The sequence below is a fragment of the Colias philodice genome, chromosome 2, assembly GCF_061535455.1.
Source record: "Colias philodice isolate Cphi_HAF_F1 chromosome 2, ilColPhil1 Martin Lab GWU primary, whole genome shotgun sequence".
In the NCBI taxonomy this organism is placed as follows: Eukaryota; Metazoa; Arthropoda; class Insecta; order Lepidoptera; family Pieridae; genus Colias; species Colias philodice.
The window spans coordinates 10,755,698-10,783,670 of record NC_143087.1 but is presented as its reverse complement, the minus strand read 5'-3'; the positions used below and the strand labels follow the sequence as shown (position 1 = coordinate 10,783,670).

Below are 27,973 nucleotides of genomic sequence, written 5' to 3'. Positions count from 1 at the left end.
ACGATGCGTAGTTGTGTTTGGTTTGCTATTTTTATAAAAAAAAAAACAACATGAGGTCTTTTAGAAATTTAATAAACCTAGGGTGCAATATCACGCCAATAATTAATTTAATTTCATATTTTTTCTTATCACACACTTCAAGATACTTCAACTTACTTTGATATACAGTGGTGGACGTTTAATTAGAAACACGTAACAGGATGAAGTAGTCATCAATTTTTTTTACTTTTGTGTATTAACGTATTAGAGATTAAGCATTATTTCATATGTAATAGAACACCCGTTTATCTAGTTTTATAAGAAACTAGCAGTCCGCCCCGGCTTCGCCCATGGTACATATTTATGTTTTCTCTACATAAGAACCATCCTGGTACTTCAAGGAATATAATAAAAAAAGAATTATCGAAATCGGTCCACCCGTTCTCGAGTTATGCGCTTACCAACACATTTTGCGACTCATTTTTATAGTATAGATTGCTTAATTTTAATCAAACGCTACGCAAAATTAATAAAATTCAACAACTTTAAGTGAAATCTGATTTCCGAGTATTTTCAGTCTGGACAACAAATTAGAAACAGCATGGTTCGAGTGTTCCAATGTCAAAACCTGTTGAAATGCTGACAATATTTTTTTCTTCTAAAAATAACTGCACCGTTTTTTAAACATTCCATCTAAAAGTTTCTGAAAATTAATTTGCTTTGCAGTATAAATGGGTAAAAGTAAGCTTTGTGACCCATCAACAAGAAAAATAATTTTAAGTTTACATTTTGACAAAAACTGGAGTTACAGGAAAATTGCAAATCATTTAGAGTGTTCGATAAAAAGATATTCAATGCTACAGTTTATTTAAAAGAGCATGGTACTTCTGATTAAGTGCCTAAAAAAGCTCGACCATGAAAAACCACTGCTCGCGAGCAAAGGCAAATAATTCTTTTCGCAAAGATGGATCCATTTAAAGGTTCCAATTCTATTAGAAAATATTTTTTTGCAAACGTGTTAAAATCTCATACAATCTAAGCCACGAAATTGTAAAGCCGTTGTTGTCTATAAAGATTATAACAGTCTAAAAACAACCCCATACGTGCCCATACTATAATGTTTCCTCCGCCATGCTGAACTATTTATTTATTATCTAAGGCCTGGTTAATTGAACGACGTGCATATCCTTAGCCATCATAATTGATTAAATTAATTTTAGTTTCATCACAAAATCAAACTTTTTCACTGGCGGAATGAAAGTCTTTGTTCCCTGAACTGCCTAGTAAGAAGTTGTACTTTCCTGGCGTCTCTCCCAAAAAATTTTGCCTCGACTTATTGCCTGCGAACCGATCTGATCGACACATTGCGAGGTTCATCTTCGGAAAAAACTAATTTTATAATAGAATTTGAACTTTTAAATGGATCCATCTTTGCCAAAAGAATCATTTGCCTATCCTCGCGTGCAGTGGTTTTTCATGGTCGAGCTTTTCTAGGCACTTGATCGGAAGTACCACGCTCTTTTAAATAAACTGTAGCATTGAATATCTTTTTATCGAACACTGTAAATGATTTGCAATTTTCCTGTAACTCCAGTTTTTGTCAAAATGTAAACTTAAAATTATTTTTCTTGTTGATGGGTCACAAAGCTTACTTTTACCCATTTATACTGCAAAGCAAATTAATTTTCAGAAACTTTTAGATGCAATGTTTAAAAAACGGTGCAATTATTTGTAGAAGAAAAAAATATTGTCAGCATTTCAACAGGTTTTGACATTGGAACACTCGAACCATGCTGTTTCTAATTTGTTGTCCAGACTGAAAATACTCGGAAATCAGATTTCACTTAATGTTGTTGAATTTTATTAATTTTGCGTAGCGTTTGATTAAAATTAAGCAATTTCTTATAAAACTAGATAAACGGGTGTTCTATTACATAATATGAAATAATGCTTAATCTCTAATACGTTAATACATAAATGTTAAATGAATTTGATGACTCCTTCATCGTATTACGTGTTTCTAATTAAACGTCCACCACTGTATATATAACTTAAAATATTTTTATTTAACTTCCTCGCGTTGTTTTGGCTAATTTCTTCAAAAATAATATCCTTATTAAAAACTATCGCCCTAAACAGATTCATGCATCATGAACATATGGGCGATTTATGTATTTATTCTATGATTATTATCCATATAACGATATTTCTTTCATAATAACACATACTCTAGCAATTCGACGAAGTTACATAAAAGTGCTAGAATGCGGTAAAGCCGTGCCAATTTCAAATGTAATCACCACTTGGTTTCAGTTGTGGAAGCCATATGAAGTAAATCGATGGTCATTGGTTGAGATTTAGCTGGTTTCGATTGCAAGGTAAACTAATATTGTAGGATTTTTAAAGCGTTTATATGAAATTTTGAAATTTAACTGTGAGTAAATAAAACATTTTCTTGTTTGTAGACTTCGGAAACGGCTTGACCGATTTTTATGAATTGTTGCAGTATATACGACATTTGCGTGGTTATTTAGTTATGTTTAAATAGTATTATAATAGTTATGCAGTATTTTTACGAAATTTTTTGTACACAGCAAAAAATTATATGTATCATGAAATGTCCTAATAGTAATGGAATGTGTAGAATATACTGGATTGTTAGGGCGGGGCTGTAAGTAGTCTAGCGGTCTAGGGACTAGGGTGTCGTTAGGATAAAGTAAATATAAATTAATAAATCATTTATTCCACTTAAAATATTTTACAAATTAGAGCGAGCGACCCACGCTCCTAAGATAGTAAGAACTGAAAGTGATTTTTTTTTGTATTGTTAACGATTTTTTAAATATAGTTAGCTCCTAGCTCCTATTTTATCCTCTCTGTTTTTATTCATAAAATATTCAATTTTAAATGATGATAAATGATGACGAATGATTGTTTTGTAAGTACTGATATCAAAGATATTTCAATTTGTAATAGTATTAAAGTAAAATAATTATACAATAATATACTGTTATTTTAATTTTGGTTAATTTAGATTTTTTTTTTGACGAGTTTAATCTTAGCTGTGTTCTTTAATCCTAGCCAGAAAGGCTTAAGCAATCTCGGTTTAATTAAAAACAAGAACAATCTTCAATGAAAACTATACACTTAAACGCTAATTAAAAAGAAAATACTCCGAATATTTTTATTACAAGAAAGACATAAAAAATTCAATACTTTTATGGGTTTCAAGAAATTACTAAAGTCACCGCAGTCATAAATCATCTTCACTACATAGTATAAAACAAAGTCGCTTTCCCTGTCCCTATGTCCTTATGTCCCTATGTCCCTTTGTACGCTTAAATCTTTGAAACTACGCAACGGATTTTGATGCGGTTTTTTTTAATAGATAGAGTGATTCAAGAGGAAGGTTTATATGTATAATAACATCCATTAAATAGTGGAGAAGTACTGTTATTTTTGAGGTTTCTAATGTGATGTCGTAAAAAATTACATTTTTTCCGCTTACATTGCAAACGCAGGCTGAACCCTACGAGTTTTATCAAAATAATGTACTAAGTATTATACACATTGAAAAGGTCTACAGAAAAGTCCGCGATGGTATATGTCTATCTCTTATGGATAACCCACAATAACTTTTTTTTTTTTCATTTACTTTTTACGACAAATAATGGCTGATTTTCGATGCGATTTTAACCAATACAGCATTAATCCTTAACCAATTAAATACCTTGAATAGATTGTTCATTTAATATTTTTTTTTTTTTTTTTTTTTTTTTATTAGAGATTAGGCAAGCATTTGACCATCGCTTCGCCTGATGGAAAGCGATAAGCATGGTCTAGGATGGAGCATGCTGACCTAATAGATGCCTATTCACTTTTCTTTTGAATAAGTCCAGATTGTAATTATCAGGAAACACGCAGGCCGGAAGATTGTTCCATTCCCTACTGGTACGCACGAGAAAGGAAGAAGCGTGACGCTTAGTGCGTATAGGTGGAATGTCGATGACATAGGGGTGGAGACCAGCACCGCGTCGACTCGACCGGTGGTGAAAAGGAGAAGCAGGTATCAGGTTGTGCAGTTCTTCAGCACATTCACCATGATAGATCCTGTAGAAGACTGCCAAACTAGCCACTTTTCGACGATGTTCCAAGCTGTGCAATTTCGAGGTCGTGAGGGCCTCATTCCCGATAAGCCTTATCGCTCGTTTTTCAATCGAGTCCAAGGCGCTAAGTTGGTATTTTGCTGCACCAGCCCAAAGGTGAGAACAATACTCCACACCCGACCGAACTTGAGCTTTATAAAGGTTTAGAAGCTGTTCCGGTGTGAAGAATTGCGCCACTTTGGAGAGAATTCCCAGCTTCTTGGCGGCAACTTGCACCTTGGACTCAATGAAGGTTTTGAAGTTGAGGTTAGAGGAGAGCTTTAGGCCTAGAAGCTCCAGTTCATTGGACAATTCCAAGGACACATCCTGAAAACTAGGTGTTAAATTTAAATTTAAATCGGTGCGTTTAGCTGTAAACAGGCAGGCCTGTGTTTTCGAAGAGTTAAACTTAACCAAGTTGGCATCGCCCCATTCGGCCACTGATTTTAGAGTAAGGTTCAACCGTTCAACCATAGCCTCTCTTTGTGCCGCCAAAACATTATTGCTCGTCTGCGCTTCGGATATGTAACTGTCTACAACTGTGCTGTCATCAGCATAACCATATATGCTCGGACCTAACAGATCATTTATATGAAGCAGAAATAAAGTAGCAGACAGTACTGATCCTTGAGGAACTCCAGCGTTAATGGGTAGTAGATCAGACGCACAACCATCGATCACAACACGAAGCGAACGCTCACCCAAGAAATCTATATGGCCCTTTACACCGTATGATTTAAGTGAATATTTTCGAAGATATTACAGATTTAAAAATTGCGGGACATAGCGTTTGCGGCGGGGCGGTACCGGCCGGCCGCCCGACTATCTATTTTATACCCGTGCGAAGCCGGAGCGGGCCGCTATGTTTTTATATACAACGTTCGCAGTTTTTCTGTAGTGTATTTAGTATCAACATTGCACCCGTGCGAAGCCGGGGCGGGTCGCTAGTGTACTATAAATATGCAGTACTTGAAAGGAAATTCATACAGCAACGTTCTTTTTCTATGTCTGGCAATAAGAAACTAGTGTTTACTGAAACATGTTGTAAACGCAAATGAGATACTACTTTAGAACCCTGCATTAAGGTTTGTTTTACAGTACAAAGGCTAAAAAGTAATTTGTCTTGACAAAAATGAAGACAAGTGTGCAGTTTTAAGCTCTATGTCTTTGTAATAAGATACAAGTAAATGCGGGAGAGCCAAACCAAAGGATTGAATGGAATGTAATAAAAGAATCGGCATATTGAATGAAATTGGAGCTATTGAGTACGGATTATGCTCGGCCATAGAGACGCTATTGTTAATATTACTTACTCCAAGCTATTATAGCCGTATCGTAGAAAAATTGATCGATCTAGACGTAATAGTAGTATGAAGGAAATTATGAGAAACTAGCTTTAAGTATTTAGAGTTGCTCGTGCTGCTGCAGCGTGCTATTTATGAAATTGTGATAAAGCCCTTTCCCATAACCATATCCTAAGTTCATCCTTCGAGTTTGTGACAAATAGTTTGTTGAATTGTTAAACATATTTTGAGTGTTATGAGAGCAATTACTTTGAATACAATAAACGCATACTTTAGAAATGTATATCACCTGCACAGTTCGCTAACTTGGCCACAATAGCGAAGATCTTGAATCAATGTTTTTACGCATCCTTTAATTATCAGCTAAAAGACCAGAATAACCTACATTTATAATACGTATATATGTATAAGTATCCGTACTATAAACTATTCTTATTTAACTTTAAAAGAAAACGCTTTAAACTCCACGGCGCCTACTCCACTTTCTGCATGATTAAAACGCCTATTAATAAACATCGTAGGAACAAAAACTATACTTGCCAACACGTCAGCCTTCTAAGCCGCTGTAAGCAGCTTACTCAATGAAGCCTAAGGACGATAGTTTTCGCAAAGCAAGCGATAAAAAACATGAATAATCGTAAATTTATTGAACGAATAATAGCTTTTTTACCTCGTTTGTTGTTGTAACTTTTTAAATTGCTTATGCAGAATACGCGCTTTCTCGTCCACCAAGGCTATCTTGATCCAACAAACAGTTCATCAATATATTATGAATAGTTATTTAAGTAAATATCTCTACAAAAAACAAATTATGAATATAAATTTATAAATATATTTATATAGATAATTGGTTGTATAGTTTACCAAGAAAAAAGCAACGACACTTTCTCTAATATGCCTTTCAAAGCACTTTTTTTCCTATACATAATAATGTTTGTTTTCGCTCCCTTTCTGCTATGACGGCATAGGTTCTAGGTCAAAATAAAGTCCCTTCATTCTAGAGACAAGAACCTCACTTGTGATAAAAATCCTGTATAGAATGTTCCCTTGAATTTATTTTACGCTATTGTCAGAATATTTCGTGATTTCTATTCGAGCATTGTCGTGACAAAGAATATATTTTAAGATGTCTTCAAATATGTATAGAAATTTCTATCTTCAGTTTTGAATTGAACGTGACAATTTTTATTTAGTGTAGAATGTTATATGTATTAGAGTTTTGTTTACTTAAATAATTGTTATACGTTTTTATAAAATAATTTGGAAAAACCAAAAGTGCATGCCTCATAATTTTTTTTAATAAATATTTATTAATTATTATTTTTGTTTATTTAATAACAATTAAACCACATCGAATCAGACCCTGAAAAATGAAAGGGTTCTATTCCTGAGCATACTCAAGCGTAAGAGAAAAAAAAAGACTCGATTAGTAAAGTATTTCGGTCGCTATCGTGTTAACAAGAAAAAGGATCCGCACATACAGACACACGGACGTCCAAGACAGAACTTTTTTAAACTGTTTTTTAACTAGTTTAAATAACAAAAATGACATCAAAAATATCATGAACGTTAAAAATAGTGTTTTTTCTTAATATGTGTGTGTATGTATTATCTTACAAGTGCAATGTATGATACATAAAGACATTTTAAGTTTGAAAAATCAGATGTTTTGCGCGAAGTGACAGTAGTACCCACCTCAACGCTTCGCTTATGAGGCGTGCAATATTGAAATCTTTATCATAACATCGTAATAAATATTGAAATTATTTGTTAATCTAATAATTAAATAATGATTTAATAAAATCTTCTCTTATAGCTCTGTTGAATAATATAATTCAATAATAATTTTAACCAGTTTACACTTACGCTGTTCATGTCGTTTATTTTGTGATTCTAGGTGCATATCAGTGCTTTTGCTCGTCAAAACTGCGACAAGCTTTAAGAGAGACCTCAAGACTCAAGTATTAACGAAGAAGCATCTATCGACTAGTCCTTTCATGCCTGCAGTTTGTTAACCCCAGGAAAATGATTAAGAATATTTTTACAGGTTAACAATTAATTTACATTATGAATTAAATATATACTATTGTAAATTGTAATTACTTAATAATTATTGATCATATAGAGGCATATAATGATCTCGTCATTAATTTAACTATTATCAATTTTTATTATGCTTTTTAACTAAGTTTTATCACATTAAAATATCTAATTTTAACATATTTTCTACATACATAAAAATATTTTGACTGTTGTTCTACCTTACAAATTATTGCAAGAGCTGATGTCCTAGCACGTTATAATATGGGAATTTTAAACAAAAGCAACAAAATGGTACTCTATTTAAAATCCCATATTATATTGAAGAAGCATATAAGCTGTATAACTTCATCGATGACCGTATAACGACGTATCCACAACTTTAACAAGTTGCATAGCTAAGTAAGCGCTTAATCAAACTTGCTAGTTGCTAGTTATTTGTGTATTAGCTTGTCCACAACCTGCTTTGAAATGCTTTATGGTGTATATACATATTACAGATGTATATAATGTGTTTCAATTTATATTGAGGGAGTTTTGAACTGGATAGTTTTTCTTTCTCTTAAAATTTTAACCAAAAAATAAAGGTTTGACGAGACTGATCTCCTTCTTTAAACAAAAGTCTCCATATTGAAAACAGATAAAAAAATAATGATAGTCAAACATATAAATTATCTGGAATATATCAATAATATTTTCCGAAATTGCGTCGAGTTTTCGAAGGCAGCTGAAAATGTTTCTTGTTAATTGTTTTGTTTAGTGTATAATATAAGCAAATACATATTATAAAAATATATTTATCGTAGAACACGCTATTCACAGTTAAGTCAGCTTTATTACGCATTTTATAGTCTTCATCAGTCATTCTTAATTATGAAAGGCACAGTTGCTGTTTAAATTAAATAAAGAAATAAGTTTTATTTGCTTTACATTACATTTTGATCTCGGGGCTAGAGAATATGTAGTAAAGAATATTCTAAAAGTTTCAGTAATTCAAGTATGGTTTTGAATTAACCAATATGTCTCCTTAAAAACTCGTAAGGGCAGATTTTTCAATTCGTCGAATGATGTATAAAATTACCATTTTAAAAACGTATTCTGATTGCCCGTATTTGACAGTTTACGTGACATTTTAATATTATCGTGTAATACTTTATTAGACGGATACATTTTATCCAAGCATTAAAAAATCGGCCCTAAAATTGAATAATATAGACCTCATTGCGAACCCATCAATACCTTTAAATAAAACAGAGTCTAGATCAATAAATCTCTCTATTTATCAAATGATCTAACCAACAACCATTAAATGAATCAGAGTCTAGAGAAGAAAATCTCACTACATGTTTATCAAATGACCTAACGAAAGTTCAAGGTTAGTTTCTAGACAGTGCTCAGGTGTCTGACACTAGACATCGCACTTAACTATCTAATTAACGAGCTCTCATAAAAGATAATTTGCAAGTAAATACCATCTAAGATAAAATAAGTTTATGTTTATTATTGTGTACAAAATGTTCTTATTTAATTAATATTCGAACCTTTCTTAACACTGTCTAATTCATAATATAAATTTATAAAATAACTACTCGATTATTATAGTGAATTTAAATAAATAGTCTTATTTGTTTTATTTCTTGTAAAATCTCCAATAAGACGATTTGAAAAGGAACTCATGACACCTTAATTTTTAAAGTAAAAACAATATGTCCATAAAACGTACAGATTGATCTCAGTATTTCAAACCTTTTCATAACTCTCTCTTTTCAATAAAATCCTTTAATATCATAAAGCAAAACAAATCTAATTAAAGTGTTCTAGATTGAATAAAACTATTTTAATTGGATCTCCAATGAACGTAACAGTTTAATGAAATTTGTAGTTAGCTTTTTATCTCATATTTGTGAACATACGTTTATTATTCCGGAATAGTTTTTTTGTAGAGTTAAAATAGTTCCCACTTTTTGCAACTATGTTGATTTGTTCACTTACTGATTGCGCGTTGTACCAAAATAAACTTTGAAGTAGGCATTAAAGGAAGAAAAGAAGGAAAAAAAACAGGAAAAGCCCACTTCACGACAAACATAATGGTTTTCAGAAAAATGGCATTAGAAAATTGTAACTACGTTGCCATTTATTACCAATCCCACAATAGTTTCGCAAGGAGGAATCAATTCAAAATAGAAATATGTTCGAAAACCTCCTCATTTTGTAAAATACACGACTATCTTTATCCATAAAATGATTTCCCCAAAACGCATCTTTAACGTTCCCAATCTATACCCGTATATTCCTTGCCCTAGAAAATCGGCTAGAGAGATCCATTTCCGAACATTGTACTCACATCTGCGAGTGCATTAATCCAATTTTAGTCGGCGCTTGAAATAAAACTTATACCTGAGTGTCTGGACTATTTTATTCACATTTATATTGCGTATGTTATGGGCGTCGATTGATTGATGTTGGAATAACTTCGTGCGTTTACAAGTCGCTATTTAGTTATAGTTTAGTATGTACATGTAATTTAGCGTAAGATACTAAATGTGGATTGATATTTAGATTTTATATTTACATATTAAAATTATTAAGTGCGGGGATTTATTTGTCTTTGTTGTTACCTAATAAATGAATAAATTCCGTCACTACTTAAAACAATTTTAAAAATTACTTCAACAATAAGCTAAGATGTAAGCAGAGGTTTATTTTTCGATTATACAATCAATCCGGTCGGACTTGGGACTAATAGCCAGTTATAATCTAACACATTCCTTGTCCACGAAGTTCAATTTCCGAAAGTCTAAGTCACATTTGCGAATAAACATATAGGTAAGTCTGTGAGGTAAGTAATCAAAGATAGTAAGCTTCAAAGGGATGGTAGTCTTTACATTGTTAATTCGCTCCTGTATTTATTACAAAAGTGTAACTGTTTACAAACTATACAACAGCTTCCGCGGCTATAACTATATACAACTTACCTGACGAGATTATAAAACAGTAACCTACTACATATTTAGTAGATAATCGGAACGCATTTATCGATAAAATGCTGTTAATTTATACAGAGTGCGTGTGGAGTTTCGAAATTGAACAAATGATAGGCTTTTATATTAAATGCATTCATTATTATTTAATAACCTTTTTGAAAGTAAGAGTGCGGTCTGTAGATAAGCTTGTTATCTTTGTGGATTTAAACAGTAGTAAAGACTTCTTATCCTATCTGAGGCTCTACAGCCGCGAGTGGGCCCTGGCCTGGTCCAGTACTTTCTTCCAGACCCCTCGATCCCTTGCCCGGGCTCTCCAATTCTTCACATTTATCGCTTCCAAGTCCTTTTCCACACCATCCAACCAACGGAGCTTTGGTCTTCCTGACTTCCTGAGTAAAGACTTCAATAATACAAAATCGAGCTTCGGTACAACTACTTTTGATTGATTTTTGTAGTCAAAAGTGGTTTTGAACCCGCAATGATTTATGACTGTGACATTTTAAATATTTCTTCTAAATTAATTAATTAATAATGTATTTCATACATCGTAGAATATATTTATTGTCTAGTTTATTACGAATTCAATAACAACATTACTTTACTGTTTATTTTACTGTTATTTGTTGATGTTTATAACATTTTAATTTATACTAAGCCAACATGACAACATAAACAAGTCGTAACTAATGATAAATAGCCTGTTTGATTAACGGCTTTGCTTCCGAACCGCCTTAATTTAACACTTTATTTTGACACAAACTAATAGATACGAAATGAGCAAGCTTTCTCGTGTAGACGCTCTATTATTATAGAAGTGCGTTTAACTGCGGCAATGCAAGTATATAAACTAAAAGTACAGTACAGATAATATAATACTAAATACTACTAAGTACATACAGTATAATATAACCATGTATAAAACATGTTATAGGTAATCTATATTGTATTTCGCGCTGTGATTTATCTGTACTAAATAAGATACATTGAGTTACTTATAGAGGCGTAGTTCTAAAAACAGAATCGTATCAACTAATGACCATAATACTTACATTATGTACCGTATTTTACTTTTACGCCTTTATACGAACAAACAATATACAACTGAAACCTTAAAAATCTGTTCGTAACGAATCAATTAACAAGCACATATTAAGAAAATCTTATAAGCAATTCAATCCCCAGTGGACTGACAAATTCATGGACTCGATCTAAATGGACGTCAATTAATTCTCCAACATGTAATGTCCGTAATCCCTCCGAGAACCGGTCTTTAATAAAGTTTCAGACATAATTGGTATCAGGATTCGTATCTAAAATTCTAATCCAATTACTAGGTCGTTAATTAGAGAATGTAACGGAATAGACTGTGTTTAGTTAATCACGGTGAACGTTGTAGTATATGTATGAAAGCTCCTGTTAGTTGTGAGTTCTGACTGATGTTATTTCGCATAAATGTATTATATTATACATGAATGATTGCTTTCTAAATAGCGGTTTGATAAGTACAAAGCCTGCGATTCGTTAGTGGTAATGTTAAATTACTCGAACAAAACTGAACTAGCTTTTGCGTGCGGCTTCGCGTTCGTACACACTTGGTACACACGTTTGCGTCATATACAATGCCTGATCTATCAAGATGACAAATTCCTGCAGAACGGTTAAATACTTCAATATATTTTGAATTCAAGAGCAAAGAAAGAAAAGCTTAATAATAGAAATCACACATGTTTATGACCTAAAATCTCTGTAAAGTTCTGAACAATATATTAACCAAATTTTGTTTTCATACTAACAACAATTGTAAATAATATCTACTCGGAATGATAACATACGATATTTTTGCAACATGAATAACTTGATTTACGTAATTACTCGGTTCTCATAAAACATTGAACAGAAATAGACACGATCTCAAATAGAGGAGGGTACTTATTAGGGCAGATTGGCACAAATATTTGCGCACGAACGTTCCTTCGCATTGATTCTCCATCTTCCACTGTTTGCTTGAAGCTTATTATTCATCAGTATTGAAGGAAGGAGATTTTACCGTTCATTCTCATTATAATACTTAAAAAGTATGAGTACCTACTGTGTACAAATCTATTCAATTCGACCAATTTTCTAAATTGCATAGCTAAGATAATATGTGTTTTATTTGAAAATTGCTTAATTTATTGTAAAACCGATTTCCTGACTTTTCTTTTCCATAAATTGGTAAATTAATAAAACATACACTATTTTTCACATAAATAAAAATTTAAACAGTAAACAAACCTATTAATAAAGAAAAATATCAACAATAACCTATCCTATCTACCTAGTTGCTAATTTACTTAGGTAGTTGATAAGTTCCAGTTATAACGAAGAACAACCAACATTATAAAAAATAAAAATCACAAACTAATTCAGTTTTGAACATATAATTAGTACAGATAATATAAAATTCCAAACATCTCTATTCTCTATGGTTTAAACAAATGACTAACGCTTCGCATACCGTAACGTAAATCGTCCAAGATCAAAGGGATTCTTGTTAACATTCCCCATTGAAAGATATCGATGAAACTTTAATAGTCGAATTTTATAAGAAAAGAACTAAATAATTTTAAATGTATTTAAATGTCCTCCTTTTCTTATTGCTGATAAATAAGAATGTTGTTTGACAAAGATTCATGATAAATACAAAGTATATGTGAAAATTTATCCAAATGAAATGAGAATGTTAGTTTTATAGTTCATTCTTATTCTTAACAACGTAACCACTCTGTAAGTTATTTTACTTACACGGTATACACCATGTCGGAGGTAAGTAAATAATTACGAAGAAAACATTAACATACGAGAAAAGCTTCAAGCAGAAAGCTAAAATTAAAAGCGAAGCAAACTTTTTCAAAGATGAATATAAAAAAAACATAGATACTTATGTTGGATATTGTAACTTGGGGGGGGTAACTTGTAACTTATTATTTTATTTATTATTTTTTTATATACTTTGTAGTTATAACTTATAAACATACAATAGTCGATAGGTAGGTACTATTATATTTTCTGTGGTATTGGTAAACATTATGATGATGATGATAAACATTATCTACCTACTTACATACCTAGGATGTTTAATAAAAATTGTCTTTTATTTTATCATATTATTTCCTTGGTCATATCAACACTAGGGAATTTCGAATTATTGAACAATCCAGGTCAAAACAAGAAACTCATCTTCGCGGTCTTTGTCACCTTGTTCGTTTTATCTCGACCTATTTTCTGATATATCCTTATCAGAAAATAGGTAGGACCTTTGACGTTAATCTAATTTATGATGAATAACTCATGATACAATATAAAGAAAGCATTTCTTTTTTACATTATGTAACTGCAGTTTTTATGTTTTCATATTTTGTGTAAGTTTGTGGTCCAATAATAATGTTGGTATTTATTTAGATGTTAGTTATATAATATGAGTCAACTATTCTTTGAGAGCAAAACCGAACAGATCCACACAATAATTATTCTATGCTCTCGAACTTGAAATCTAACTTCAGATTCTCTACAAATCTTGATTTATTTTTTTTAAATTAAATTTCACGAGAAATTTATTCTTGCAATTCAGACTCTATATAAAATAGATATTACTATAAACCACACACTATAAACCATCAATCCATTAAAAATGTAATCTTGATAATCAATATCATCGTCCTATCTGCATGAATTGGATATCCGCATACTTGACTAATTTTGCAGTCTTACTAACTACTAACTAGCAATGTCCGCCCGGATCGAGACGCATCAAAAATATTAGCAAATTGCCAATTGTTGCTTAAAAACAAAATTACAAGATTACGTTACAAAAAGGTGCTATCTCTATCGAAAAATGATTTTAGCATTCTTACATTTTTTTGCTTCTTGAAAATGATAGAAACTTATAAAAATTCGTACTTGGTATACAGACAAATAATAGATTAACAAGATTTATATTTCTCCCACAGGAACAAATGAAGACTGCTATAAATTGATATTGATACAAACTAAATTAAGTGATAAGGCCGCCTTCTGTGCTGGACTAGTTATAAGTTCCAGTTCCAGTTTCCATAACACAAACGAAAGCTTAGTATTGGATCGTGCCGTGTGTGGAAATTGTCCTGAAACATTTATATTTATTTATTTATTTATACTAACATTAAAATCCACAAAGATACTTCAAGGCAGAATCAAGCGAAATCTTTAATATTCAAGAAAAGCAACAGTCAGTCAGAAGACACAAGGTCAGGCCGGCTACTAGCCATCCCCTGGGAGATAGTACAATACTGGTGCAATTTGCAATAACTGTGTTATCGCTGTACGTCTTTTAGAATAACATTTTCTGTCTCCTTTAATACATTTCAAAAGTCGACACTCACAATAATTGACAACTGGCATTAAGGAGCTTTAACAAGGTAAACCCTGGAGAATCGAATCATATTCAGTGGAGAATGTAATGGAGAAAAAGGACATTGATAGTCAAAAATAGGATTTTTCTGCCAGCATTAAAATACTTCTTACAAAATTAATGTATATTTAAATCGATAGAGTTACATCAGAAAATACCGAATACTTAGATTTTTTTTTTTTTTTTTTTTATAGTAAATAGGTAGACGTTTGACCGCTATCCTGCCTGATGTAAAACAGTGATGCGATCTATTTGGGAGCACGTCTACCCAGAAGAAGCCTATTCACTCTGGACTTGAAGAGCTGGATATTGTAGTCTAGGGGGAACACCGACGATGGAAGAGAATTCCATTCCTTCGCAGTTCGGATGAAAAAAGAATTTGCATAACGCTGCGTACGTACATGAGGAATGTCGACTGTGAAGGGATGGAATCCCATTCCCCGTCTAGATGTGCGGTGAAGAAATGGGGAAGATGGAACCAGGTGGTGGAGTTCATTCGCACATTCACCAAAATGAATTCTGTAGAAAACCGATAGGCATGCTACTTGCCGGCGATGGTCTAGACTTTGGAGGCCACGACGAATTAATGAGGGATCGCCAATGATTCTGCAAGCACGTCTCTCCATTGATTCCAAAGCACCAAGGTGAGTTTTGGCGGAACCCGCCCAAAGATGACTACAATACTCCACACACGACCGAATTTGAGCTTGGTAGAGTTGAAGGAGCTGTGCCGGTGTGAAGAAATGTCTCACTTTTGCTAATATGCCAAGCTTTTTGGCAGCTACTTGGGCTTTGGATTCAATGAATTGACGGAAGTTTAGATTTGCAGAAATCGACATACCCAGTAATTCGAGGTTGGGGGTTAATGCTATCGGTACATCATGAAAAGATAGATATGGACATTTAATAATAACTGTTAACACTATGTACGTATAATTAGAATCTAAGCCATTGAAAATTAAGTCACCATATATAGAACGTAGATAATATATTATTATTCCTGTATCTTCAATAATACACAACATACACACATCTCACTCCTATTAAAATTTAACGTATCCAATTAAAAGTTCGAATGTCACAATTCTACGTAACAAATAACGAGACTTGATAATAAACAACGAATTATTTTATTAACACAATTCCAGCATATGATTCCTTATTTATTCATGTATTGCGGTCGAGGGCCCGTTACTACAGCGTAAAACGGAATTATTTACCTTGTTTTACATATACGTTAAATTTCTAAACAAATCGTATATAAATCACAATTACGACCGAAAACTGTAAATTCATTCCATGCACATTTAAAAAGCAATTGTTTTTACCATTGGTTCGAATCTCACCTGTAACTCACTGGAGCCCGCAGGTTAATCGAAGACTCTCTCGACATCGACCGTCGTCGCTTATCACCTTCCCGCCAACTTGCGTAGCTACGCGCATACGGCATTACACCACACCCTTCACTCACATTCATAAAATCCACTGACATATCCACACTATCCATTGTATCGTTCACAAATGTATCATTTAGTCTCGAATCAAATTCGAACGAAGTGTTCATGTTCGTGTAATTTTCATATAAAGAATGGTTTGTTAGCTCATACACGCCGTTGTGTTTCGGACTAGTGTAGACGTACACTTTGTCGAGTTCCGTGTCATTTTGCGTTTTAATTGTGTAGCTGGCGTGAGTTTCGTTAGAGAGGCGATGGTAATCGTCTGTAGATGTATACCACGCTTCCAGTACTGCTATATGCGAATCTAAGTCTCGACAGGTCAGTCTGAACTCGAAATCATTGCATCGTTGTTCTTCAACAATTTCTGAAACAAATGAAATTACCGATGTTAATATCATTACAAAATTTTTAGATGTTTATTTAGTACTTTTTACTACTCTTTTCACTTTCGAGAATAACTAGTAGTGAACATGCCACTGAGCTCACTCATTCTACATTGTTTTGTGCTATAACTATTTGTAATTACAGTAAATTATTTGCATTCATATTTTCCATACACTGAATTTAATCAACAAATGAATTAAACTGTTCAAATTCTCGAAATAGTTACAATTTCTACAAACTATTAAATAAGTATTTTTAGCTCCTATTTCATTAATCCAAATTCCAAAAGCGAAATATAAATAATACACCTTAATTTATTAATTAATAATACAGATAACAAAGGTGTGTTTAGTATCGATTAGTATGACTTTCCTGCTGTAACCCACATGCTTAATGAATATTAATCACCCACTAATATACTCTTCACGTATTGCTACAGGGCTATAAAATGCCCAAATAATGATATCAGATTGTATAAAATAAAGTTACACACACTTTCTTTTTTAACTTTAACTCGATATCCTCCAATGATACTACCTATATACTATAAGATACAATATACTATATGATATCATACCTAAAAAAACTTGCTAACTATACGCCCTTTTATAAATTGTCTAATACTAAGTATTTGTTATTAAAAAGCAATAGAAAGTAGAGCGCTACTTGAATCTACAAATGAAATTTAAAATGTCTATTACAGAGATAGAGTCAGACAGACAGGCAGACGTTGGAACATAGTCTGTTTTATATCAATTTGTTATTGAATACGGATTCGTCATAGCAGTTACTGTTAAAAAGTCACTTTAAATAGTCTTATCAAATATAACGTATTTTATTAATTTGGACCAATCGTTTCTGCTCTATAATATTTGTAATAGTATCATATATGTATGTTAGAGGCAAACAATTTTTCCGTTTACAAACTGCTTCGTCAGTTTACAAACACTCGGTATATTTTATTATGCCGCGAATTTGGAATCATATTTTTATCGCAAACGGATATACTTATATATCGAAAGACCAGTTTTTAGGGCGTATAAGATTGAAGCCCGTTCACAAATTGAGCTACTCGGAATGTGGAGATTACCACACCCTCGCAGAACATTAGCGTTAATACATATTAACTTCGCCCCGCGGTTTTACCCCCCTCTCTATACTTATACTCGACTATTTTCGTCGTGACGTGATGTTAACCTGTAACCTTTTTCAAAATTTAGGCTATACAATAAGCAAGGTTACCAAGATGACAAGAAGTATTATTTCGTAGGGAAGTGATAGTCTAGACGGTGGACCTGTCACTATAGCGCTGTCACTTTTCCACACTGGAAATAATACTGTTGGACTCACGTAACTGCAGCAGGGGCAATATTGGAATTGGACCCTTAATTGGCTCCTTAATTGTGATGTGTATAGGCAAGCAGGGGCAATTTAGACAACAACTGAAATTGCCCCGACCGCCGAACAACCGAGATTGTATTAATATCGCCCCTGCGGCAGGTACATGAGTAGCCGGCATAAGACATCATGGTACGTGGCTGGTCTTTAAAACTAAAACAAGTTGCGTTTTACGATTGTTACTTATTTAAACATAAAGAAAACAGCTAATGGCTATTTTATACGTTTCCCAACAAATGTGTGCTGTATCGGTTTTTATGATAATTGGTGTAAGTGATAGTTGACCCAATTTGAGAGATATTTTTGGACTTATAGATATATGTTTTGTGGGCTGTCTATAGGGCAGTGACGACATTGAGCTTTTACTAGCTTAGCATATTCTGATTTCAGACTACTTTTTTATAGTAATTATAGTAAGCATGTGCAAGTGACTATTATTATCAAATACAAATAATTAATACATAATACAAAACATCACATTACGATTTATATAAAGAAGTACATTTTTTCGAGGGTAGGTGTGTGCCTAGATTAACGTATTTTTCTGTGCTCTCGAAAATAATTGTATTTTTAATATTTAAAGTGTTTAATAAGTGTGAATTTATGGCTGAATAAGATCTTGTACCTACCAGCAACATATCTCCTTTAGTTTATAAACTATTCACAACTTTCAAATATTCAACCACTAAGTCACAATGGACTCTATCAAGCAATCACTGACAGAGATGACTGAATTATTCACCTCAAAGATGGCAGAGTTTGAAAAAAACCTACATGGGACAGCACCAACTTCACCTAATTCAAATGTTGTGTCTTCTGAATTTTATGAATTCCGTTCTTTTGTGATGACCTCGCTGAAGACTTTGCATGCACAAGTTGAGTTACTTTTTAAAATATCCGACCAGCAGGAAACTCGATCTCGCCGCAAAATGCTACTTGTGCATGGAGTTACTGAGGAGAGAAAAGAAGATACTGCTGCACTGGTCGCTAAAGTGCTCGCTGACCAGCTTCAAAAACCTGAGGTTGTACCCGAAAGCTTTAGTCGCTGTCATCGTTTGGGTCGTGGCAATACCGATAAGCCCCGGCCTATTTTAGTCAAATTTAAAAGTCTGCCAATGAGGGATCATGTTTGGTTCTCTAAAACTTGCTTCAAGAACACGGGTATTACCATCTCTGAGTATCTCACAAAGGCCAGGCATGACACTTTTATGGCTGCACGCAAGAAGTTTGGTATTCCAAGGTGTTGGACGCTTGAGGGGAGTATTATCATCCGGACCTCTGATGGAGTTCGCCACAGAGTTGTTTCATCCGAGGACCTTGATCTTATCGCTTGTGATAATACTGAGCTATCTGCTGCAACATCCAACAACACTAAAGATATCAAGGGGACAACCGGCTCTCGAACGAGGCGTCCTAAAAAGTAAAAGTAAATTTCAAATCTATGAGGTTATACCACCCATTAGGTACTTATTATATTTCTTTTAATTTCATTCTTGCTTCTTTTGTTCACGATCTGTTTATTTCATTCACTTCAAAATTATTTTATCTGTGGTATTTTACCTCTTAGCTTTTTACCCTCTAATAAATATGTAATTACTTTTGTTTACTTTTGTATCTCTCATAATCCAAACTAACTTGTCAAATGTCAATTGTCATTTCAATGTTGTGATTGTGAGCTGTCACCTGTCAGATATAGACAAGATGTTAGTAGTTGTCAACCCATGTTGTCAACTCAATTATTGTTGCCATTTGTGAATTATTATTATTTTATTTTTTTTTAACGTTCCATTATGTTTTGTGTGATTTATGTATTACTTTCTAATGCTGCTGGCGGGTATAGGAAAATTTATTATTTATATTTTTTTTTTTTCTCTTGTATATATATATATTTTTTCTCTTTATTCAAATTTACGTTTATATTTTTCTCTTTCTGTATATTATACATATATTTATCTATCTTTTATTTCTTTATTATACTTAAATATAATTTACAAATATTGCTCTATTAAATGACACAGATTGCAGTGACTCCTACCATACTTTATCCAGCTCAAATAACAGCTTCAATGATAGTTTCCATAGCACAGAGTATTTACCACTCGACAAAACGCTTGCTTCCACTTTTTCCAATGTTCCTAACAACCTTAATCTTATCCATATAAATGCGCAAAGTATTCCGGCCCACTTCAACGATTTGCTTGCATCTTTTTCCAATGCTCCCATCCATGCCCTTCTTATTTCTGAAACATGGCTCAAACCCTGCCTTTCTTCCGTTACCTATTCCCTTCCTGGTTTTAATTTGATACGTAACGACCGCACCGGCCGTGGAGGGGGTGGAGTTGCTATTTACTTACGCAATGACATACCGTTTTCTATCGTCAGCACTTCTCCTCAGCCACCGCCAGATGATGCGGCCGAGTATATCCTATTAGAATTAAATATTTCGAATAAAAAAATCCTTTTAGGTGTTTTCTATGTTCCCTCTCTCCTTGTCAATTATTTCCATAACTTTGAAACTATCCTTGAAAACCTACGACCTCTTTATGAACACGTACTGATTATGGGTGATTTCAATACTTGTCTCTTGAAAAATGATGCCCGTAGTCATAAACTTTCCTCTGTTGTTTCCTCTTGTGATTTAAACATACTTCCTCTTAATCCTTCCCACTCTGCTCCTGGCTGTAATCCTTCTTTCCTAGATTTAATTATTGTTTCTTCCACTAGCCATGTTTCGAAACACGGGCAATGTTCCGCCGACGCCTTTTCCTTTCATGACCTAATCTTCCTGTCATACCTCCTACGTCCTCCTAAAAAGAAGCACAAGGTTCTGCTGCAGCGTAATTTTCGTGATATGAACTTAGAACGTCTATGTGAAGATGCACAAAAAATAGATTGGTCTCCCGTTTTCTCTGCCGACACAGTGACAACTAAAGTTGATGTCTTCAACACTATTATTGTAAAATTGTACGACGTCCATGCACCCATTAGAGCTATTAGAATGAAACATGCTCCGGCTCCTTGGCTTACTGATGAGCTGAAATCGCTAGTTCACAAGAAGAATTTGGCTAAATCAAGGTTCAAGCAGAACAACTCAGACTTCAACCGGGAGAAATATAAAGTTCTTCGTAATCGCTGCAATACGATGTGTAGAGATGCGCAACGACGCCACTTCCATAAATCTGTTGAGAACGGCAACACAAGTAGTACCTGGAAATTTCTTAAATCCCTTGGAGTTGGCAAATCTAATACTAATATTCCTCTCAATACCAACCTAAACCAATTAAATAAACACTTTACTTCTTCGGTTGCTCCTTTAGATAGCAATACTAAGTTCGATACTATTAACTTTCTTTCATCTTTGCCGACCCCTAGTTTTCCTCCGTTCAATTTCACATCGTTCACTGACAGTGATATTGAAAAGAACATATTGTCCATTGCTTCGAATGCTCTGGGCTGTGATGGCATTGGCCGTACTATGATCCTACCTATCCTTGACATAGTCACTCCTATCATATCACATATCCTCAATTTCTCTATTTCAACCGCTAGCTTCCCCGATAGTTGGAAGGACGCTCATGTAGTTCCTCTCCCGAAAAAGATTAACCCTTCCAGCTTTTCCGATTATCGTCCCATTTCAATCCTGCCCTTCCTTTCAAAAATCCTCGAGAAACTAGTACAGCAACAGCTGTGCCTTTTTCTAACGAAAAACTCCTTATTAGATCCTTTACAATCCGGTTTCAGAGCCGGTCATAGTACGGTCACTGCGCTTGTCAAGGTTACAGATGATATTCGTCTGGCAATGGATAATAAACAGCTAACAATTCTTACTCTTATAGACTTTTCCAATGCTTTCAACACCGTTGATTTCGATATATTGTTGGCATTGCTGAGTTCTCTTAATATATCTCCTGCAGTGATCGACTGGTTTCGTAGCTATCTACATGGTCGCCGGCAGTGTATTCGTGTTGATAATAATTTTTCAACTTGGTGCGATATCACTGCTGGTGTACCTCAAGGCGGCGTGTTGTCACCACTCCTTTTTAGCGTATTTATTAATTCAATAACTTGTAAATTATCTTCTCTCTACCATCTATATGCAGACGATTTACAAATTTACACCCATGCAAGTCTTGAGCATCTTGAACAAGCTGTTGAGTGTATCAATAATGATCTGCGTGCTATTGTGACATGGGCTCATCAGTATGGACTCAAAATTAACCCAACGAAAACGCAAGTAATAGTAATAGGCAGTCCTCACTTCATATCTAGGGTTTCTTTTGAAGACCTGCCTGCAATTACTATCGATGGTGTTGATGTTGACTACAGTCCAACGGTTAAAAATCTCGGCATATGGTTTGACCAAACTCTATCGTGGACAGAACACGTACAACAGGTAAGCCGTAAGATCTTTGGGGTTGGTTCGATGTTAAGACGACTGCGCAATTTTCTACCAAAACCCACGAAAATTTTGCTCGCGCAGTCTTTGCTTCTTTCTATCCTTGACTACGCTGATGCAAGCTATTTAGACCTTACTGAGGAGCACCTTAACAAATTGGAACGTCTTCAAAATTTTGCAATTAGATTTATCTTTGGTTTACGTAAATTCGACCATATCTCCGATTTCCGCTCACAGCTCAGATGGCTTCCTATCCGTCTTCGCCGGAATATGCATATCCTTTCCTTATTATACTCCATCCTTTTTGATCCTAGAACTCCTTCCTACTTGAAAAAAAGATTTGTGTTTATGGGGTCTTCTCATGAACTCAATCTCCGTTCCTCCGACAATCTTACGCTTTGTATGCCTGTTCACACTTCCAAATTCTACGATTGCTCTTTTACCGTACAAGCCGTAAGATTGTGGAACTCTCTCCCAACAACGATCAGGCAAGCCCAATCTTTATATAGTTTTAAAACTCTTGTTAAGAACTACTATCTATCTCTCTAATGCTGTTTGTCTATGTTCTTTGCTGATTTAGTTATCTATTTATGTAAATTTATTTTCCTCTCTTCTAATATTTGTATTCCTATACTGCTCATTTCTCATTTGTTTTTGTATAATATTATTTGATTCTTAAGTATATGTAATCTATGTATAATTACAGTTTCTTGTATAATGTACGTATTTATGCACTATCTACCTTTTTACTGATTTATTTTTCCTATACCCCAAGGTTGCCTGGAAGAAATCGCTTTTAAGCGATAAGGCCGCCAAATTGTACATTTATTTTAAGTTAAATATCGTTTTTTGTAAATTTTGTTTTTGTGTGCATTGTACAATAAAGTGTTTTCTACATGTCCAAAGCACTGCATCATCATTACATTTCAATTATTTATATATATTTTTTATTTTTAATAAATATATATTATGACTGACATAATATCTTGCATGAAAGTTTATAAAATATTAAATACCTAAGTAATATAATTATTATAAATTGTATTCCTAGCTTTACTTTCTCTAGTCTTTGCAACTCGATATTATGAAACCATATACCATTAGAAATGATATGTTGTCTAACATTCCGTAGATAAATATTTATCTTGGAAATGGTCATAATAACCGCACTCAGCATTGAGCTGATGAAAAAACTTAAGAACTGTAATATTGTTTCTTGTAGTATATCACATCCACAGATATTTATATTGTGTCTATAAATTAATGAAAGAAAAAATCTGCATTATTATTCAAAGTGCAAATTATAGGTAACTAGCTTTCCGCCCGCAGTTTCGCTCGCTTAGTCTAAAACCTAATAAATTATATACTAAAACCTTCCTTGAGAATCACTCTAACTATTTAAAAGAAACCTCATCAACAAAGGGAATCCCTTTGTTTCGTAAGAAATCGACTTTGTTTTATAGGTACTATGTACCTAGTGATGATACAGATTACTATTACATCTCTATTGATATTAGGTGTGTGTTTGTATTTATCCAAAATTTACTTTTTTGTCTGCCGTTTTTACCCAAAAACAATAAGTAGGTACTTTACCAAAATTATCAACATGTAGTTACATTATTAACAAATTAAAAAAGCTGTCCTTTATCACCAAAATAATACTGTAATTACATCACAACATAACAAATAGTCTAGCTAACGGTCTAACATTTTCGAATCCTTAAACCATTTCGGCATCATTAACATGAACCCAAATCCCGGATTTAAGAAATAATTAAATGGCCTTGGGCTTAAAAGATTCGGTCATACAAAGCTTACGAGGTTAGACTCAATTATAACAGAATTTGTTGGAATACAGACACCGCTTCTACAAAGCAATGTAATTAAACGAAACAGGAGCTATAATGATCGCGCTTCGATATTAGATAACATTAATAAAACGTTCGTAGAACAGAATATAATTATTCAACGGAAGTAATGGTTCCTTACCCAAAAAGTGAAGCCTTCTTAATGCTTACGTGGTACGAATTACGATAAAAATGTCTTTAATATTTTTAAACGTATGACGGAATAATTCCAATAATATTAAATTCTACTTAGCGAGTTAATGGTGTATTAAACACGAATACTATTATAATTAATATTATAATTTTTCACAAGTGCAAATCACAAATTTTCGAATTACTCTATCGCACAAAATACGCATTAAACTCAACTCTTCTTCTTTTGATGGACACAGAGGTCCATTTTTTATGTAGAAAAATACACATATCATAAATAAATATATTAGGTGGTGGACAATAACAGGGTAGGGTACCCCACACATTATGTAAGGCATCGTACAGATTGGGAGCAGTCACCCAAATGGCAGACTAATGCAATTTAGCTGTAGCAAGTGTGCATTGCAAAATTGCTCGCCAATCTCGTCCTTGTCTCTCCCACTGAAATCACTATTTCCATTCCACTTCCACAAGCTTCACCCTCAGGCATTTCCAATTCGGATCAAACGTTGCCATAGCAACCATCCAAAACAACGCTATTTGTCCAAACCACCAGCACATAATGGTCCCTTGCGTCCTTCGAATTTATAGGACTGAGTCGTTTTCGAGAGGTCTATTAATAGTGGTTGGATTACTCTCGGGCCAGATTAACAAGAGAATATTAATAGAAAATAGTGGCTAAAAGAACGATTTAGGGGATAATTTGCTTTAATAGTCGGTGTCAAGAAATCTTGTGGGGGTATTCCGACATTTCAATCAGTTTTGCATAGCATTATAATATTTACTGAATGAATGAAACGTATGAGTTAAGTGACTGTAAATAATTGAAAGAAAATTTTGGGGAATATTTTAACAAGCTCTTGATTTTTGCAATTGCCATTTGCATTAATATAATACCTATACCTAAGTTTGCTTTATATTTACCTAGGTAATTAATAATTATAACTAAGAGCAACAAATTCTTCACACTGTTTATTTTATCATACATTTTAATTATTTATTTATTTGATTATTATTAAAGTTTAACCATACTAAGCTTCCTTTTTCAAAAGCTGAATAATTACAGTTTAAGCATACGTAGCTTCTCTTACTCGCTTGTTCACAACTGCAACTTAATTCCTACATTGTGTGCAACAATTTCCAACGATCCAAACAACCTTGCACATGTTATGCAACGTGAAACAGTGCCAGTGCTGCCAGTAAATTAACTCCCTAATTTGTGGGAAGCAGTGCCAGTGCCAAGACTTGGATGTCTCACTGAAACGTGACCTCGCATTTTAAATACTGTAAAAGGTTTTGCAATAGTTCCTAATGATGTTGAATATAAGTTAAACTTTCAATAAAGTGTTTATTATTTAGAGTTGTTTTGCTGTAGTTCCTAGTAAAAGTTGTGTTTAGATGAACTTCCAAGTTTCAATAAAATGTATGTTATAAGCAAATGTTTTAATCCATTGAACTTATTTTAATATTTTACAATGTATTTTATAATTTAAACACACGTGTACATTTAGCTTTGCTCATCACTGTAACAAGTCACAATCCATACTAATATTATAAATGCGAAAGTAACTCTGTCTGTCTGTCTGTTACTCAATCACGCCTTAACTACTGAACCAATTTGCATGAAATTTGGTATAGAGATATTTTGATACCCAAGAAAGGACATAGGCTACTTTTTACCCCGGGACATAGGATAGGTTTTATCCCGGAAATCCCACGGGAATGGAAACTATGCGGGTTTTTCTTTGAAAACGCGGGTGAAGCCGCGGGCGGATAGCTAGTATATAATAAAATCATCAATTTGCTAGCTATAGCATGAAGGATGTCTACAGTAAACTTTTTCGTCTACTACCGTCATCAGATGAGTTAGATTAGTGTAATACTATGGTGTTAATTCAATTTAAATTGCCGTAGCCATCTTTTATATCCAGCCTTAATGGAATCCATTACATAAATCCCTGGATTTTAACGAAAATTTTATTAAAAACTCATCTAATTCTGGCAGAATTATTGCTCTTATCAATTTAACTTTTTTAGAGAAAACCTAACACAGTATTTAAGAAAGTTTTATGAATGTAATTATTTTCGATAGCTCTATTATTCCATGAAAAGGAAAGTATTCAATATCACACACAGCCAAAACGGACGAAAGAGCTCGAACTAAAGAATACTTATATGAATTTCAGAGTTTCGTATGTACGAACTTATGACATCAGACAAGCTACAAGACTACGTGATTATTGTATTGATGATAAAAGTTTAATTTAGTCTATTTTATTACTTAAAAGCTTACGCAATAAAAGCCTATTAAAATGGAAACATGGGAAAAACAATTTCCACATCTCGTAATTAGGATTACAGCCAATTGCGATTCCAAACAACTACTCACAATTATAAAAATAAAAATAGCTGTTGTATTTATAGCAATCCACGTTTGAGCCAGACACTAGACAACCCTTGAGGGGCGTCGGAGGTAGGAATGGTTAAATGTTCGTGCAATCAATGTCAACACAAATATACAAACAACCTATGTGTATAGCAATACATTGTTTGTAGATTGAGCCGAGTTGGTATCTTTTGGTTGGGATTACAGTTGAATTTGACGTGTTATAGTAATGATTATTTACAACTTGTTATTACTTATTAGTAATTAAATGAAGTAATATAACAATATTATTTTTCCTGTTTTAGAGCGTAGTCTTTTGCGTATGTTGTCGTAGCAATATTTGTAGAGCTATTATTGTATATTTGAAGAGCTATTATTTATGTTAAAATAATCAAATCATTGACTATGTAAGTGTAAAAAATGAATAAAAGAGATAACACGTAATTGCTTATTGCTGGTGTATGAAAAAATGTATACAACATACGTTTTAATTTACTATTTAAAAGTGCACACACCATAACTGTCTTTTGTCATTGACTTGTTTCCATAACATCATGACGTTCACTACCCAACAAAAAATACAAGACGCAGAAGCAAAATCACACATGCATCGACAATCCATCACAAGCGCCATCAAGACGTTTTACATTTGACAAACACTTGTTTTGTAAAACCTTCATTGTCAAAATTTCGCGAAGGGAGTCGAAATCAATTCTTCGTGCAACTGTACAGTATTGAGGGGTGCAACCCTAGGATGAGGGTTGATGCACTGATGTTTCCATTGCTTGAACTAGGAAATAATAGACTTGTGTTTATTTATTTGATAGAAATAAGTACTCAAATCGAGCTTATAATGTGCTCCATTTTCTCATGTATTTAATTATGCATCATACGTAACTGTGCCTTATTCTTCTAATTTCGAGGGACAGAATTGAAGATCAATATGACATCAAAGATTTTAAAATGTAAGTTGTAAAGGCCATCAAAAAGTGGCAATAATATTATTTCTAAAATAACATTAAGTTTAAACACTGTTTAGGAGTAAATTTTATCTACAAATTATGTTATACT

At 33.4% G+C, this 27,973-nt stretch overlaps 2 protein-coding genes across 3 annotated transcripts in view; one reads left to right on the top strand and one right to left on the bottom strand.

Moving 5' to 3' along the window:
• LOC149490767 (uncharacterized) overlaps positions 1–27,973 on the bottom strand; it is a 99,204-nt gene that overhangs the window by 58,447 nt on the left and 12,784 nt on the right. For both annotated transcript variants that reach the window (XR_016317304.1, XM_089708347.1), the window contains exon 2: positions 16,228–16,702. Coding sequence is in view for 1 of the 2 variants with exons in the window: in XM_089708347.1 (XP_089564473.1) it covers positions 16,228–16,702 (475 nt within the window). In the remaining variant the exon portion in view is untranslated. The remainder of the gene's footprint in view (positions 1–16,227; positions 16,703–27,973) is intronic.
• Positions 18,626–19,836, top strand: LOC149490768 (uncharacterized). The gene has a single exon (XM_089708423.1). It carries the CDS (start codon positions 18,816–18,818, stop codon positions 19,542–19,544), a length of 729 nt encoding a protein of 242 aa, XP_089564549.1. The 5' UTR covers positions 18,626–18,815; the 3' UTR covers positions 19,545–19,836.